At 38.5% G+C, this 17598-nt stretch overlaps 1 protein-coding gene across 1 annotated transcript in view; it reads right to left on the bottom strand.

The window, feature by feature from the left end:
* The window catches only part of DCC (DCC netrin 1 receptor), a 766352-nt gene that overhangs the window by 730530 nt on the left and 18224 nt on the right, over window positions 1-17598 (bottom strand). The window contains exon 2 of the mRNA XM_042909706.1: window positions 4445-4765. Coding sequence (XP_042765640.1) covers window positions 4445-4765 — 321 coding nt within the window. The remainder of the gene's footprint in view (window positions 1-4444; window positions 4766-17598) is intronic.

Genomic DNA, 17598 nt, shown 5'->3' with positions numbered 1-17598 from the left:
ATACTAGATCAAGTTGTGAAAAATGAATCTTGTAGTCAAACAGATTTTGGCACAGCTTGCCAACAAACTGCATAGATTCAACTTTTTTTGAAAACTCAATTCAGGCTTGCCAATTTGTGCTTGTAGATTGCAAAAGCAGATATCTGATCCAAGATGACAATATTTATAGCTCAGGATTTGTAGCCTATATTTCTTCCTCCCCCAAACCTCTCCAAAAAAATGTTTTATATCATCACAGGAGAAAACTCAAAGTTGTCATTTCCTAATAATAATAATTGTAATAACATAATAATATCCATCTTTACACAAGAATCTACTCTGCACTAGGCCTTTACATGCTAAATGTTATTGAAAAGCCACCACAGCCTTAGGAGTTAGGTTGTTATTATGTTGATTTTACAGAAGACAATCCAGAGTCTCAGATAGCTGGCAATAAATGGAGTAGGGAAGATGTGCTTGGCCTAATGCAAGCTCATATTGATGTTATGGGTTTCAGAAGGAATGAGGGATTGGCATGTGCCTTTTATTTTCAAAGCAGCATATGGTATTCCAGTACAGTCTACCTTCTAATTCCATAGTCCTCAATAGTTTAGGAATTTATAGACAAGTAAGATATAAATCAGATTATCCCATTCTGTCCATCAAGGAGGTAAGTTTAATCTCATCAAGAAAAAAAAAAAAAGTGGAGGAGGAGAAGGAAAACAAAGGTGACAATGATGGTGTAGGGTCCAAGGGCAGGCTGCTCCATGATGGACCATTATGGCTCAAGAGAAACTTCTGACCCTCCCTTAATTGTATAGAAGAATCTAAATTGGAAGTCCTTCCCAGAACAAGGATTATTAGCAGAAACAAATTTTGTCTGAAAAATTTTGCCATTTGTATGGGAGGCCAAACCTCTAGTTACCAAACATCTGTTCTTCTTATTGCCCTGTGAAGCGCATTCTTTTCCTCTGAAATCCCAGACCCCTACCCCCTTCTCTTTAGTTCAGAATGACATATATGACTCATTTTGTCTGTCTTTGGAATCTCCATGTCTGTGTGGATTCCCTGTATGCACTCAATTAAATTCTATTTTCTCCTAGTAATCCATCTTACGTTAATATGATTCTTCAGCCAGCTGGATGGACCTGTGAAGAAGACAGGAATTCTTGCTCCCTGACAATGGAAACCTCTCTCTATATGGCATAAAGCTCCCTGTCTTCACTGGCAAAACAAAGGCTTAATGAATAATTACTAAACATGCCTGACACTGTGACAGGTATAGAGTGGTAAGCGAAGCTCTGCAGATGAAGTTGGGCTCTGCTTCTCTCTTTACAAGTCTCAATCTAAGGGCTCCTGGGTGGCTAAGTCTTTTAAGCATTCGACTTCAGCTCAGGTCATGATCTCATGTTTTGTGGGTTCCAGCCTCATGTCAGGCTCTGCACTGCCAGAGCCTGGGATTCTCTCTCTCTTCCTTTCTCTCTGCCCCTCCCACATTCTCTCTCTCTCTCTCTCTCTCTCTCTCTCTCGTAAATAAACCTAAAACAAAAAGTCTCAATCTAGAAGTCTGAACAGGAGTATCCATGACAGAGAAGTATTGCACCATTTTAGACTAGAGCTAACTGAGTATAAACAAAATTCCTAAGTTTCACCAGGACTGGCCAAGTTACTTTCAAATAGAGCAATAGCCCTTCCTGATAGAACTCACAATTACAGGATATGCCAATGGTCAGTAGCTTGTTACACAGAGATTTTTTAAAAAGTGTTTTAATGTTCATTTATTTTTGAGAGAGCGAGGGAGAGAGACGGAGCATGAGTGGGGGAGGGGCAGAGAGAGGGAGACCCAGAATCTGAAGCAGGTTCCAGGCTCTGAGCTGTCAGCACAGAGCTGGTCGTGGGGCTTGAACTCACAAATCACGAGATCATGACCTGAGCCAAAGTCAGATGCTTAACCAACTGAGCCACCCAGGCACCCAATGCACTGAGACTTCTAATAAAATGTTGGATGGGACGGTAGCCCTTGGTTTATCTTTCCAACTCCCCTCCCCTCTTCAGCTAAGTGTGTACTTAGGTTTAAGAGGTTGAAGAGTATGTGAGAAGTTCCTAGAAAATAGGATGAATGGTATGTGGCAAGACCATTGCATAAAATGTGCTGATTGGTTAAAGACAGATTTCATTTGCCACATTTCTTTTTACCAAAAGGTACTTTGAGAAAGCAAAAATGGAAGAGGGACAGTATTATTTTAAATGGACTCTACACCACACCTGAGAGTGCAAAACAGGTTTTTTGTTCCTTTCTTTCTTTTTCCTTTTTTTTTTTTTTTAAACTGAAGCAAAGCTGACTCTTACCTTTTAGTGGTGACTGGTTTATTGACTGCTAATGCTTTAAAAATGAGATTAAATCAGGCCCATGGTCTTTATTACAAGGAAGATATATGCCCCTCGTGCATTCCAGTGGTTTGGCAATCTTAACCTCGACAGACATAACATTGATGTATGCTGTGTTGCCCAACAGCATGGTAAGTGTTTAAAATGCTGTGAACAGCCTTATTGCCCTGAAATGATACAATCTAATATTAGATTGTAACTCAGTGACTGAATCTGCCAGCTCAACCTTCTACAGAATACCAAAGTTGAAGCCACTTTAATATCTCATAGGGAAGGAATCATTCTTCATTTCCCCATTGAAACACAGCACGTAAAAGTGAATCTAGATTGCAGGAAAGCTGAAACCACAACAAATCAGGCCATTTTCATTAACAGCACATATGCACCTGCCTTCTGGAATAGGGTGTTGAAACACCAGCCTAGCTCATTCAAATTGGCAGAACTACCTTAGCACCATGGGCAATTGACGGGTGGGATCTGAGTGTCCAGAAATTCTTAAGCTAGAGAAAATCAAACCATACCCTCTCCACTTTGTTTGAACATTCTGGGAAAGCAGTTTTTACCTTAATCCTCAGCACTTCTTCCACTTGTTCCTTTTGATCAATCATAATTAACATAGACTTTCAATCCTCTCTACACTTCATGCTCATCAATCAAATTTCAGACACCCATCAGTCAAAGGAGCCAGAGGGTTGAGAGCCTTGGTTTGCATGATCGGAATGCCACCTCACGTGTTTCCTGAGTTAAGGGGACTTTCTGAAACCATGCTTCAGTCTGTCAGTGTTAAAGCAGGTGGGTTCTCAGGACACAGTACTTTCGAATGCTAAAACCAGGTCAGTCCTGGTTAAAGCAGGATGGTTGACCACTTTATCTCTAGGTGAGGCCAGGGCTCACCAGGACATCTTTGCTCAGGCACAATCTGGTTTGTGATACTCTTTTGTGGCATGACACTGGATTTAAACAGATTGCATATCAATAAAATCTAACTTTTATATCATCACCTGACCAGAACATCTCTTGGAGATTTTAACTTCCTCACTGCCTCAGTAGAAGTCCTGCCCAACTGTCCTAGTAAATGTTATTGCTGAAAATGAATCTTCATTCTCATCAGTATTCTGGATTTAGACTGAATGGGACCTGGGAAAAGAAGCCCATACCAAATGGCTAAATGATGGCCTACTAGCTTAATTTTATACTGAGACCTAAAGATTAAGTTTGAAAGTAGCCCTTCCAACCTGTTTACCCATTTGAAAGCCTAAACTTATTTCATGTTGGATCCATGTGCCTTGTACTGTACCTCATGTCAAAATTAAAAGAAAAAAAAAATCAAAGCCTAATTTGTAGCCAAGTCATCATAGAAACAAGTAAAATTTTTATTCTTCCCCTTGCATGTCCAACATTTCAGAGGCCAGAAATTAATAATGATTATTAGCTGCCCTCTAACTAAATTAAGTGGATCAAAGAGAACAATGTCCATGGATTCCAGAACATCTAATACTATTTTTTTCAGGGTCTCTACCACCTGAAAATATTCAGATGGAAAGGAAAAACTATTCATCTTATTACTTAATTATTGAGTCAACATATTACCAAGCATATTTGGAAGCACGACTGCAATTGCAAACTTTTATTTCTCATTTGAAAGCTATATGTTGCGATCAAGCCATTATAATCAAAATAAAATTTATGACTCTGAAGGCAAAAGAAAAAAAATAGCTCTGCAAAATTTCAGCATTAGTGATTCTGTAAAATGGAATTAATCAGGAAATCATTTTTCTAGTATTTTTCTACCAATGAAGAGTCCTCCCCCAGACATAAGCAGTAGATCAATTTGAGGCAGTCTTTGTAAAAATCTCACAATACTATGTTAGTCCTTGAGATCCTACTACTGTTTTTCAAGCAATTAAGGAGAAAAGTCAGTGAAAACTATGAGGGGGTACACATACAGCTTTTTTTCCGTTGGTCCTTTATCTTAAAAATGGATACTGTTTCTGCGGAGATGATTTTCTTATTCTCAAAAAAGGAATAAGAAGGATGGAGAAGGAAAAGGAGAAAAAGGAAGATTCCATCCACTTACCCGCTACTGCAACTTTCGCCGTCCGGCTAATAATTGACCCAGAATCTCCCAAAGATGCCTCGCATTGGTAAAGTCCCTCATCTGGCTTATGGTGCCTGGAGTGGAGTATGTTTTGTATCAACAGAGAGCCGTTTGGAAGTTGCTGCTTCCTTTCGTCCATTCCCAAGGCCAGGTGGACGCCATCTTTCTTCCACTTGATAACCGGGACGCCTCGGTCAGACTCAGCAGAGCAGTTCAGGAGGACATTTCCTCCCCGCATCGTGACAGCATCGGAAGGCTCTGACAGGAAGCGCAGGGATGTGAAAGCCTTAATCTGGAAACCTGCGCCAAGGAAACACAGGGAAATAAGTATGTTTACTGATTCAAAGAAATCACAGGCTCCAATCCCCTGCTTTTTCTTTATAAAACTTTTTCAAAAATGCTGGGGTCTTTGGAAAGCATCCAAGAATAAATGATATTGTGTTAAAGAAGCAAAAAAAAAAAAAAAAAAAAAAAAAAGTGTCCAATTGGGCTAACCAAATTAAGGAAACGATTGACCCAAAAAGTAATAATTGACAAATTAAAAAACCATACAAATCTAGGCATGGTCATCATCACTTATAGTATAAGTCAATCTTTAAAAATTGAGAGAGAAAAAATATTTTCCAAATAAAACTAGATATATTTTTTAAACTTTTATTTGTGTGTGTGTGTGTGTGTGTGTGTGTGAGAGAGAGAGAGAGAGAGAGAGAGAGAGAGAGAGAGAGAGAGAGCATGAGCAGGGGAGGGGTAGAGAGAGATGGAGAGAGGGAACCCCAGAAAGGCTCTGCACTCTCTGTGTAGAGCCTGATGTGGGGCTTGCTGGCACTCATGAACCACGAGATCATGACCTGAGTTGAAGTCAGATGTTTAATAGACTGAGCCACCCAGGGACTCCAATAAAACTACATATTTTATTTTGAAAACAGTTACTTTTTAAAAAATTTTTTCAATTACAGACAGACACACACATAGAGGGTGAGTGGGGGAGGGGGAGAAAGAGAGGGAGATACAGAATCCAAAGCAGACTCCAGGCTCTGCACTGTCAGCACAGAACCTGATGTGGGGCTTGAACCCCAAACCACGAGATCATGACCTGAGCTGAAGTCAGATGCTTAACCATCTGAGCCACCCAGATGCCCCTAAAACTAGATATTTTAAAGTAACAGTAATTAGTAGTGGGGCAGTAGTCATAGTGCCCCTAAGATTTGGGAGACTTTTTCTATCTCTGCATTTTGATTATAGTATCCATTAAATTAAAAAAAAAAAAAAAATCTACTCAGACATGTTGTTTCATCATCAACAACAACAACAAAAATCAACTCTGAACAGTGTGGGGGAGTTATTTAGAACAAAGCTCAGGTGAATTTTAAAATAGGTAAGAAATCCCACTTGCAGAAGCAAGTCAATAATGCTACTACCTAAAATCACAAATCCCTGAAGTGTCTTCATTTCCATCCAAATGTTGCTCCTGAGCCAGGAAATCTAAGTGAATATTATATTTGGTCTCTCTTTTTTCTATAAACATAAATGAACATAAGAAATCAACAGGAGGAAGAGAAAGTCATTTAAGGATCCTGAGGGGGTGAAACCGGTATAATTAGTTAAAGTATATTATATTCAGAGCTACCAGCACAGCATTTAGCAGAGTGCTTGACTGTTGAGTCACAGACTATACCAAGGTCTTTAGGAGGTCAACGGGTGCACCTTTTCTCAAACAGGTGTGCACCTAAAGCATTCGAGTCAAATTACTTTTAATTTCATTTTTAACCATCTCTGGGGGTAGGGATTCTATAATGCCTCTTGGTATCTTGTTTTTAACATTTAATCATTCTTCAAGTATAACTGAATTTTCTAGCTTCTATTTAACCTCCTATTTTTTTCTTGAATTGCTTTGTGTGAACAAAGGGAGGAGATGGACATTTCTTTGTAAGAACCCTTTATTCTTTTGAAGCAGCATTTAATTTCTTTACAAATACCCCCTAAATTATGTTTTAGCCTTCATGTGTTTTAGGATAATGACCCCAATTTCATTAGCTTCCTTAATTTTCCGTAGTGGAAACTTTTGTTTGTTTGTTTTTTGTTTTTACTTTTGTAAACTTTCTAGCTTTCTATCATTTAAAAGTCAGGCATCTAAATTGTTTATCATCAATATTCTCATAAAGGATTGATCCAGACTAGGTCCAATGGATAGAATTTTTCTCAACTTTGTATATACCTTGCTTTCCAGTAAAGATAAAAGCTGGATAGCTTTTCACTGTTTCTCTGTAATGTTACCTGTCATACCCAATTTTTCTAAGCCTTCTATTTGAAGTCTGTTACTTTTGCAACTCCGTTGAACTTTGCCCAGTGAACTGTATCATTCATTGTCATACACTCATTTCATCCAATGAGACCACTCACCCAAAGAAAGCAGCCAGAACTTTGCTCAAATTAATATATATTATAAAATAGCGGTGAGAATTTAAGTCTACCATAAGTGATATTGGTAAAAATCTCAAAAGATGCAGCTGGGCCCTCTCACTGCCCAGTAAGCTCCCTCCTACCCCTGGATCATTTTAGTGTAGCCAACTTAATTATTACTTCTCATTCTTACATTAAATCGGGAGTCTGGATATTTAGCTCTTCGTCCTGGCTTTATGACTTAAAGATCAATGACTCAAACAAGTCTTTCAAGTCCTCAGAACCTCAGGTCCTCCATCTGTAAAGTGAGGGCACTGACCCAAACAATGTCTAAGTTCAACATTTAGTTTGGATACTTTTAGAATTAGTATGGGTTGAAGGCATCCATCAAGTGGATCCTGCTCTAAGCTTACTGAGATATAGACTGATTTTGCTATAAGTGTCTCCCCCATGTGTACATGATATCCTCCATTACAAGAAAAGAAACACATGCCAATGAACACTTAGCTCAAGATACCAAGGATGGGAAAGCACAGAGAAGTTCCTATGTCCTTGAATGTCAAGATATGTCACTAGAGTAACACTGGCAATTTCCATACAAGTGGCATTAATAAGGTAGAAATAAATTTAGAATTCAAGACCAGGCAACTATATGAAACAGCATTTATTGCTTTTTGGTTCTTCCTGCAGCCCATATTTTAAACAACAATCTCATGTTGAACACCTTATTTATGTCACAGAACACATAATACACCGAACGCAGCTGTTTATGACAGCATGTTAATGAGCATATGTGCCCATTATCACAAATAAATAATCCACTTAATCTGAAACAAGGAGTTTATGACAGTTTTCAGTGCTGTGAGTACATAATGTAGGAAAGTTAAATAAAGATTAACTTTTATTCAATACGATTACCCTTGCATTTTGCTGGCAGTTTGAGCTTCTGTGCTCCCGATACCAATTACATTTTGAATATATGGCTGTGGAATACAGGTACCTCACTGCTTTAAGTAACTTGCATTAGTTACTTAGTGTTTCGAAAAGATGTACGCGAGCCAATAGAATCTATGGAGGATTAATAGATATGTCTCCAGTGTGCCTCATTTCAAAGTTCCAAGTCTATGTTAGGCACACGCTGCTTGCACTCCCTTGGGAGATATTTCACAAAGGCATAAGAAATGTCCCACTAACACAGTATACTGACTTCAATTTAGGTTGTCCCCCTCCCTCTTCTCTTAGAATGCTAGTTGCCTTGGGAGGGATTTCACCTACCAGTACACCATATTTTAATACGAAATAATTTTTATCAACTACACTGATTTATGTTTGTACAGAGAAAGAGAGATGATAAGGCTGAAGAAGACAAAGAAGTAGAAATAGCCTTTGGAGCCTGTAGTTCAAAAATTTGTGGCTAGCATTTGGGCAGGCAGTTTGATGGGGGATAGAACACCTGGGAAATGAGTAAAAGAAATAATGAGAAAGCAAAAGAAGAATGCTTTTCAAAAGTCAACACGAAACTACCTACTTTACAATTTTACAAAGGATTTTACACTGGAATGACTATTGTGGGGATTTCATCCAGAAGAAAGCCATTTGGAGAAGTTTTTGTTTGTTTTGTTTTGGTTTTATTTTTTAGATGCCAGTGATTATTCTGTTGAACCCCTCAATAGTAGCATTTCTCAGTCTTGCTTCATAAAAGAGGTGGTCTTTTGGCCTGCTGTAAAATTACATACATTAATTAAATATATTTTGAAGAAACATATTTGAAAATACCTGAATCCCATCCACTAACGAAATGAATGGCTGAGTCTGATAGCAGAGTTCATGATTAGAACGAGTGAGCCTCCCGGCATCTTCTCCCTCTACATATTGGCTTGTGAAGATCTCTAGATCTTTTCCGGGTAGGATTTAGGCACAGAGCCATAGGTGCATTTAACAAATTGGTCTTTTCTTATCTGTGTTTATCCGAGAAAAAGTAATAAAGTGTCATATTGTTCTTGGATGTTATTCTTAATTTTCATCTTCTTCTGAGAGACCATAATTTATAAGCAGATAAAAACACTGCAAAATCCTTAATGTTGTCCCCATACAGGTAGAGAGGAGGCCTTACTCTTGAGGGTGACCCAAAGAAGAAATATTAACATCTATTTGCTTTGGTTTTGTCAGACATAAATATGTACCAGAGATAACACTTCCAGGGATATTCTAAGTTTATATTAATTGGGTATCTAGTAACTAATGTATTTTAGAAACTCACCAAAATAATCAAACAAATAGTAAAAATCTTTCCATGAGTTTAAGTCCCTTTGTGCATGACCTCCTCATATCCTTGTCAATTTCAAAGACCAGTCAGTCACAGAGGCAAACAACTTAGAATGGGGTTTTTGAGGTATGACACTGTATCTACAATATCAAACACTGTTAAGTGTGAAAACTGATTCTTCATAGAGTCAGATATTCCTTCCAAGTTCAAAATGTAAAAGCTTCTAGTGAAGCAATAAAAGCTAAAAAAAAGAAGAAGAAAAAGAAAAAAGAAAATTATGAAAAGTAGCATAAAAGTAAAAAGCAGCTCCTGAAAATATTTTAAGATTAGAAAATGTCATACAAGTCCCCACAGAACTTGCTATGCATAATTTTATCTCTTTCAAAGCACAAAAACTTTCATTTTGGGATGCTTGGAGATTCAGATGATCCCCAAATTCTTGTAATCAACCCAGAAAACTCTGCCATCGTTATCTCTTCTTAGAAATATATGCTACTGCATCTGCTTCTCTTGTGTTAAGAAAAGGAGATAGAGCCCCACTGAAGAAAGTAAAATTATTTTATGAATGATGGAATACTTTTTAAGTCATCAAACACCAATTAATTACAGGTGCATTGTAACTCTGGACTTCAGTCCAAAAAAAAGTTTATAATGCTTGTGAGCCTTTGGGATGGAAAGGGGGATTTAAGAAGCAAAGCAAAGCAAAGCAACGCAAAGCAAAACAAAAAAACGCGAATGAAAAGAACCCCTAACTATATGTGAACTTTACTGGATTTAGGATATCAGAATATAAATTCTGAAACAGTGGTTCTCAAACCATGGTTCCCAGACTAGCAACAGCCACACTGGGAACTTGTTAGAAATGCAAAATCTCAGACCCCGCCCCAGACCTACTCAAGCAGCAACTTTGGGGGATAGAGTCCCACAGGATTTAATTAGCTTTCCAGGGGGTTTGCACATTCACCAAATCTTGACAGTCACTTCTCCAAAACATCTGGTGGCCTGGACTAGTGCACAGAGGTCCTTGTGTTCTTTGGAGTGTCCTTGTTATACTTTTCTGTATTTTGGAAATGTGCATAATTTGGGTCAATTATTTTTTCTAAGCAGGGATATGAAGTTATGGGGATGATTCAGGAAGGCACATAACTGAACAGATTATCAACACATATTTCATTAATATTTGCAGCATATTTCTCTTTGAAAGGTTAAAAATAGAGAAAAGGCTAAGAAAGAGGGCTATTGTTGCCAATACCTCATCCTTCTACTTTGCAACCAGCAATCTGTTTGGGCCCCAAATGGCCATACTCCATCAAACAAAATTTAAATTCCAGTTGACTGAACAGTTAGAATGCTCCTTGGAATATCATTGGTTCTTCCTACAAGGAGCTGTCAAAAGATTTCTTTCGATCAACTTCAACAGCCACAATCCTCTCCTGAAAGAAGTTTTGGTAAATATAGTATTCTTTATCAGATTCTTTATTTTGAAATTTTGAAATAAATTTTTCAAAATTTATTTGAAAGAATAAATTTTCTTTATTCTTTTGAATATTTTGAAAGCGAAAGGTATTTTGAAAGAGAGAGTGAGCAGGAGACGGGGACAGAGAAAGGGAGAGAGGGAATCCTAAATAGGTTCCATGCTGTCAGCACAGAGCCCAATGTGGGGCTCAATCCCAGGACCCTGAGATCATGACCTGAGGCAAAATCAAGAGTCATTCTCTTAACCTACTGAGTCACCCAGGCACCATGCCTTTTAAAATATTGGAATTCTAGACACTTGCTTGGCTGACCTACTCCTCACTTCAGTTTAGTATCTAGATGAGCAAAACTTAACAGCACTCACTCAGAGTCCCACGATGATCTCTGTGCTGACAGCATGGAGCCTGCTTGGGATTCTCTCTCTGCCCCTCCCCCACTCTTGTGCGTGTGCAGGTGCACACGTGCACTCTCTCTCTCATTCTCTTTCTCAAAATAAATAAAAATAGCCTGGGGATGTCCTTTATGCTCCATCCTAATGTATGACTTAAACTTCAGACAGCCCAGAGCAAGACAGTGTATCTCACCAACAGAACAGAACCAATGACCACAGGGGTTTCTGTGGAGTATCTGTGCTTTTTTTTCTACTTTGATAAGAGACAAAGTAAAAATAATTGTCAGAAAATGTGGTTGTATCTTTAAAAGACTGTATGCATTCCAGTCATTGTTAGAGACTAACATATTTTAAAGCTGTTCAACTTCAACACAAGTTTTTATCACTAACAAATGGAAATTAGAAATGAATTAGATTATGCAGAATTTATTCCTTAATTTAAATAATGCAAAGGAAGACTTACCAGGAAGAAATGCAGGTACATTTTACTATGGGGATTTATTAAGTATCATTAAAATGTAGGGAAATGATGGATGAAAATTTAAATTAAAAATTTTTAAAGGACACTTCAAGTTCCTCCCTCATTATAATTGCCAGATTTAGCAAGTAAAAATGTAAAGATATCAGTTATATTTGAATTTTAGATAAAAAACAAATAATATTTTAGTATAAATATGTCCTAAATACTTATATTAAATAAACGCTACATAGGGCATAGTTATACTAAAACATTATTTGTTGCTTACCCAAAATCCACATTTAACTGGGCATCCTGTATTTTCTCTAGCAGTCACATCCCCATGAATTCACTTCCTTGAAATCATGGCAAAAGTAAGCAAATAGTGTATGAATTCATATTACTCCACTCAGTTCTCACATGTCTGAAGAGAAGACTGAACTCTTGGAAAGCTACCATGATTGAATCAGGAAAAGTGATTTTTAGTGGCAGGACATTTGCTGACCTAGTCCAACACCACCAAATATCCATGTAGAAAGGTTGTTGAACTCGATTTGTTCTTGATACAGTGATTCTTCTTTTCTCTTCCCTTTACAAGACAGGGAGCAAAAATCAGAAATATAAATACAGGATATGAAGTTCAAGAAGCAACTGTCCCAGCAGAAATTGCTTAGTGAGCCCACACAGAGGCTCCACATCAGACATGCTGAGCACATGGCATCTTCCACGAGGCAGAGGAAGCTTTGCTGAGATCTGAGGTTTTTATAGGGTGAGAAGAGTGTGCCCCAGGCAACTGTCTGAGTGTCCTCTGGCTAAATCCGATAGTAAAGAAAAAGGATAAGGGCCAAGATAGAGTGGGAAAGTAGCTTCAAGAGCTAAATCTCTAAACTAGAGCTTGATTTTGCTGTATGATACTGGGCAAATTGTAATGGGATTTTTTCAGCTCAACAGGTAACACAGTCTGACATCTAGGTTATCATTCCCTAGGCCTTCTGCAAAATTAACATTTAAAAGAGAAACTTTGATGTGCTGCTTAATCTGCCCTGGGTTTGAACCTTTAACTCCCCTCATTTTGGTTAAATGTAAACTGGCTTTCTCTTCCCCTTGTGTTTTTCATCAGTCTTGCTCAAAGTAGAAGGATGGTCAGCTTTTTATGAAGGCACAACTGTCAAATAGAATAATAAGGAAGATAATTCAGAGTATTTAGAAAAAGCAGCAGTTAATGGGTACCCAGCACATAGGAATATCTCCATGTGGATAGCAGTGAAGTGTGGACAAGCTTTGGAGACACTGCCAATTTTGAGGGCACTGACTTTTAATCAAGTTACTTATATTTACTGTACACAAATAAAAAAAATGTGGATATAAAATCAAATATAATAATTGCCTATAATCCTGCTCACCTGGTAACAACCACTATTAAAATTTGTGTGCATTTCCTTCCAAGAAATTATTTATTTTTGATTCATAGTGATTTGCTTTATTATTCACAGAATTGCAATAATATGTGAGAAAAGAAGAGACAGAAAGAGAGAGATAGAGACAGGGAGACAGAGTGCTCTCATACACAAAAGCGTGCACGCATTCTGGTCTCTCCCCTATAAGGCTCTCATCATAGGGTCTCCACCCTTATGATCTCATATAAACACAATTATCTCTCAAAGGTACACACTCTAAATACACACAGGGGGTTAGGGCTTCAATATATGAATTTTGGGGAAACACAAACATTCAGTCCATAACAGATATAGAGCAGGAACCTAGGGGAAGAACTCTGGATGGAGAGTGAAGAGTGAGCGCTAAGGTCCTGAGGTGGGATTGTGACTGCATTTTCCCAGGAACAGTAGAGAGATCTACAAGACAGGATTGATTAGACTGAGGGAGAAGGAGAGTTCAAGGGGATTAGATTGAAAGGCCATTGGGAGCTTGAAAGGCCACTGGGAGGTTGAAAGGCCACTGGGATGCACATAGGACCTTGTAGGCAAGCAAAAGAACTTTGCTTTAATTTTCACAAAGATGGAAACCTAGTGGAGTTTGTTTTCATTTTTATTTTATTTTTAATTTATTTATACTTTTAAATGTTTATTCCTGAGAGAGAGAGACAGACAGAGACAGAGAGAGAAGAGAGCAAGTGGGGGAGGGGCAGAGACAGAGGGAGACAGAGAATCTGAAGCAGGCTCTAGGCTCCGAACTGTCGAGGCAGAGCCTGATGTAGGGCTCAAACCCATGAACTGTGAGATCATGACCTGAGACAAAGTGGGACACTTAACCAGTTAAGCCACCCAGGCATCCTGTGGAGGTTTTGTTTTTTTTTTAATGTTTATTTACTTATTTTGAGAGAGAGAGAGAGAGAGAGAGAGAGAGAGAGAGAGAATGAGCAGGAGAGGTACAGAAAGAGAGGGAGAGAGAAAATCCCAAACAGGCTCCATGCCTGACATGGGGCTCCACCTCACGAACTGTGATCGTGACCTGAGCCCAAACCAAGAGTCAGATGCTTAACTGACTGAGCCACCCAGGAGGGTTTTGACCAAAAAGTGAAAAGGTCCAACTCATATTTTAAAGCAGCAATTTTCAACAGGGAAAGATTTTGCCAAGTAGACATCTGGAAAATGTCCGGAGACATTTTTAGTTGTCACAACTGGGAGGGTGCTACTGGCATCTAGTGGGGAGAGGCCAGGGATGCTGTTACGGAGGCTATAGTGCACAGAACAGCCCCACAAAGAGAATTCTCCAGTCCCAAACATCGCTATGTTAACGATGACAAACCCTATTGTAAAAGGTCACCCTGGTTGCCGTGTTAAGAACAGGAGTCATTAGAAGAAGTTGGGAAACCAGTTAGCAAGTTACTTCCATCATCCAAATGAGAAATGATGGAATTTGGATGAAAGCCTGCAGTGGAAGTGATAAGAAATTGTCAGATTCGGGATCCATATTAAAGGTAGAGCCATGGTGTTGTTGAGGAATTAAACGTGGGTTGCTCAAAAAAAGAAGAGTCCCAGATGACTCCAAGTAGATCAATAGAACAATTTATGTAATTTATATGCAAAAAAGGCATACTGTCTGTTGCAAAGGAAACCTCTCAGCAAAAGGGGTCAGGAGACCTGAGTTCTTTGTCTAATTCTTTCACTCACCAAGAATGGGCCATGCCACTGGGAATCAACATACTGACCAATAAAACAAGGACGTTTGATTAGCTAACTTCTAGGTATATTTGGCTCTAATGTAAACAGTATATGAGTTCATACCTATTAACTTTGCTACTTACAAAAATTTACTCTTGGGGCGCCTGGGTGGCGCAGTCGGTTAAGCGTCCGACTTCAGCCAGGTCACGATCTCGCGGTCCGTGAGTTCGAGCCCCGCGTCAGGCTCTGTGCTGACGGCTCGGAGCCTGGAGCCTGTTTCCGATTCTGTGTCTCCCTCTCTCTCTGCCCCTCCCCCGTTCATGCTCTGTCTCTCTCTGTCCCAAAAATAAATAAAAAAAAAAAAAACGTTGGAAAAAAAAAAAAATTAAAAAAAAAATTTACTCTTAAATTTAGGAGGAAATTTGTTATATGAAGAGATTTGCTATAATCACCCTGTGATCAGTTTATCACAGACTTATATGAGTCCACAAAGAGGTGCAGTTACTGAAGGTGTCAAGAGACCAACAACCCACCTCATTATCCATAAAATAGAGGGAGACTCTAATCTTTTCTCTTGAAGATAAAAGACTGCACAGGTCACTCTGCCAACAAAGCACAGCAGCTTTATTATGATTCATGAGAAATGAAGTATTCATCTTGTGGAAACTGCTGTTGCAAATATAAAGGATTAATTCCATAAAGGTCTGACAGGTCCAGAGAAAGCCTTAAAAATTCAGCAAACCTCATGGTTGACATTGTGCTGTAAAGTCTGATGTGGGACCCATATTGATAAAACATTTGTGTTATAATGAGTTCCATTTTCTCAAAATGGAGGCCAAGCAGTGGTTTTCATTAAAATGCTGTCATTCATTTTGTCGTGATATTTACTGTATCTTGTCTCAGCAGAAAAGTGATATTTCCCTGCTTAGTTCATGAATGACATCAAGAAGGAAAAGCTATAATGATAAGAGAAATATCAACTTTGGAAGAGAGAGCCAATGAGCTTTAAACTGTCCAGGTCAGTGTTCATTAAACGACATGTGTTATTAAATGGTGATTTAGGTTCAATGGGAGATGACTTGGAGAAGAAAGATGAAGTCTCTTTAGGAGATCAGAACCATAAGAGGATTTCTGAACCCTAAATTTGCAACATATGCATGATCTATGTGAACTTCAAGGATGAAGGAATTATTCACGTGTCCTTTCACTTAAAGGAACTAAAAGATGAAGAAATAAGTGTGTTTCTTACCTAAAAAAGACTTATTATGTGAATGAATCAGTTGCTGCAATTTCTTGAAATATTCTTTTTAAAGAATATTTGTTTATTTTGAGAGAGAGAGAGAGAGAGAGAGAGAGAGAGAGAGAGAGAGAGAAAACACATTTGCAAGAAGGGTAGGGGCAGAGAGAGAGAGAATACCAAGGAGGCTCCCTCCTATCAGTGCAGAGGTTGACGCAGGCTCAGTCCCATGAACCATGAGATCATGACCTGAGCCAAAGTCAAGAGTTGGAAACTCAGCCAACTGAGCTACCCAGGTGCCCCAATTTCTTAAAATGTTCTAATTAGAGCCTTCCCTAGAATCCAGCGGCTATTGCCTTGAACCTGCCCTACTACCAGGAGGGGGCCAGTTTTGAAAGTTCTGTGTGCCTGAACAGTGGTTCAGGGTTGAACATGGGGACCAAGGAATGATTGGTCCTTCCATATCAATATTTTTAAAAATGTATTATTCAAATGTATAAAATCGAGTTAAGACCTGAATGTCTAGAACACGACTACTGGATAGAATCTTGAAAATACTCTAGACTGAATCTTTCATAAATTCTTTGCTGGCCAAATCCTACTAAAGACACCAAAGAAAGCATATGACAAAGACTTCTCTAGGAGCTATATTCATTACATTACAAGTGACTCTCAGTTCACTTGATTGCCAATACGGTGTGTCTTCCAATAGTATCTTAGAACTAGTTATACATCTTAAGCAATTAAGTAATAAACATTAATTCTCATTAGGTTCCCATCTTACAAAATGGAAAAGTTAGATACAGGCCTGTGTAGAGATGGAAAGTCTCACTGAACAGCAGTAACAGTCCCAGTTCTCAGAAGAGATGGTACTTTATTCTGCCTCTCTTGAAGCGCTATTCATTCTATCACATACCATATTTATAAGAATTTCATCCTTATTATACTGAAAGCTTCAAGTGAGCAGAAATGAACTGTTTGTTTCTCTAGCTCACATAACTCTTGGTAGTCTTTACCTATCTCAGAGGTATTTAATAAATATTTATTCAATAAACTTGTATAAACAAAAATATGACTAATTTAGGAAAATTACTTAAATCGGTAAAAGAAAATCATAACATACATAGCCTAATTCTCCTAGGTTAGCTGTGAATGACAGAGATTACTTGATATTACTGTCAAAACCAAAAACCATCAATATCCATACTGATAACATTTCCTTGCATATTCTGAGGCAGAGTTGGACAACTTTTTCTATCTAGAGGCAGATGGGTAAATGCTTTTCAGCTTCCTGAGCCAGGAGGCACCCTTGAGGATATTATACAGATAATTATATGATGATTTAAAAGGTAACTAAAAATGTGTAGAGGAGCTTAAGTGACTCAGTTCGTCGAGTGTCCAACTCGATTTCGGCTGAGGTCACAACCCCAGGGTCATGGGATCGAGCCCCACGTTGAGCTCCATGCTTAGTGTGGGGCCGGCTTGAGATTCTCCCTTCCTCTTGTCTCTCTCTCTCTCTTTCCCCCTCTGCCCCTCTCCCCTGCTTACTCTGTCTAAAAAAACAAAACAAAAAACAATAAAAATGAAAATAAAAAATAAATTAAAAAATAAAAATGTATAAACCATTATTGAAAACAAAGAAACAAACAAACAAAATAAGCAGAGGGCCAAGTCTGGTCCTCTCTCTCAGGGGGGTAGTCTTTGATCCCTGTTCTGGGAAGATGCCTCTGCTGATTCACAGTTACAAGGGATTCAAGCTTGGAGCTGCCACCTTATGCTAAACT

Source organism: Panthera leo, chromosome D3 (genome assembly GCF_018350215.1).
Source record: "Panthera leo isolate Ple1 chromosome D3, P.leo_Ple1_pat1.1, whole genome shotgun sequence".
NCBI lineage: Eukaryota > Metazoa > Chordata > Mammalia > Carnivora > Felidae > Panthera > Panthera leo.
Note: the sequence above shows the minus strand (reverse complement) of the source record. Positions and strands in the feature narration are given on the sequence as shown.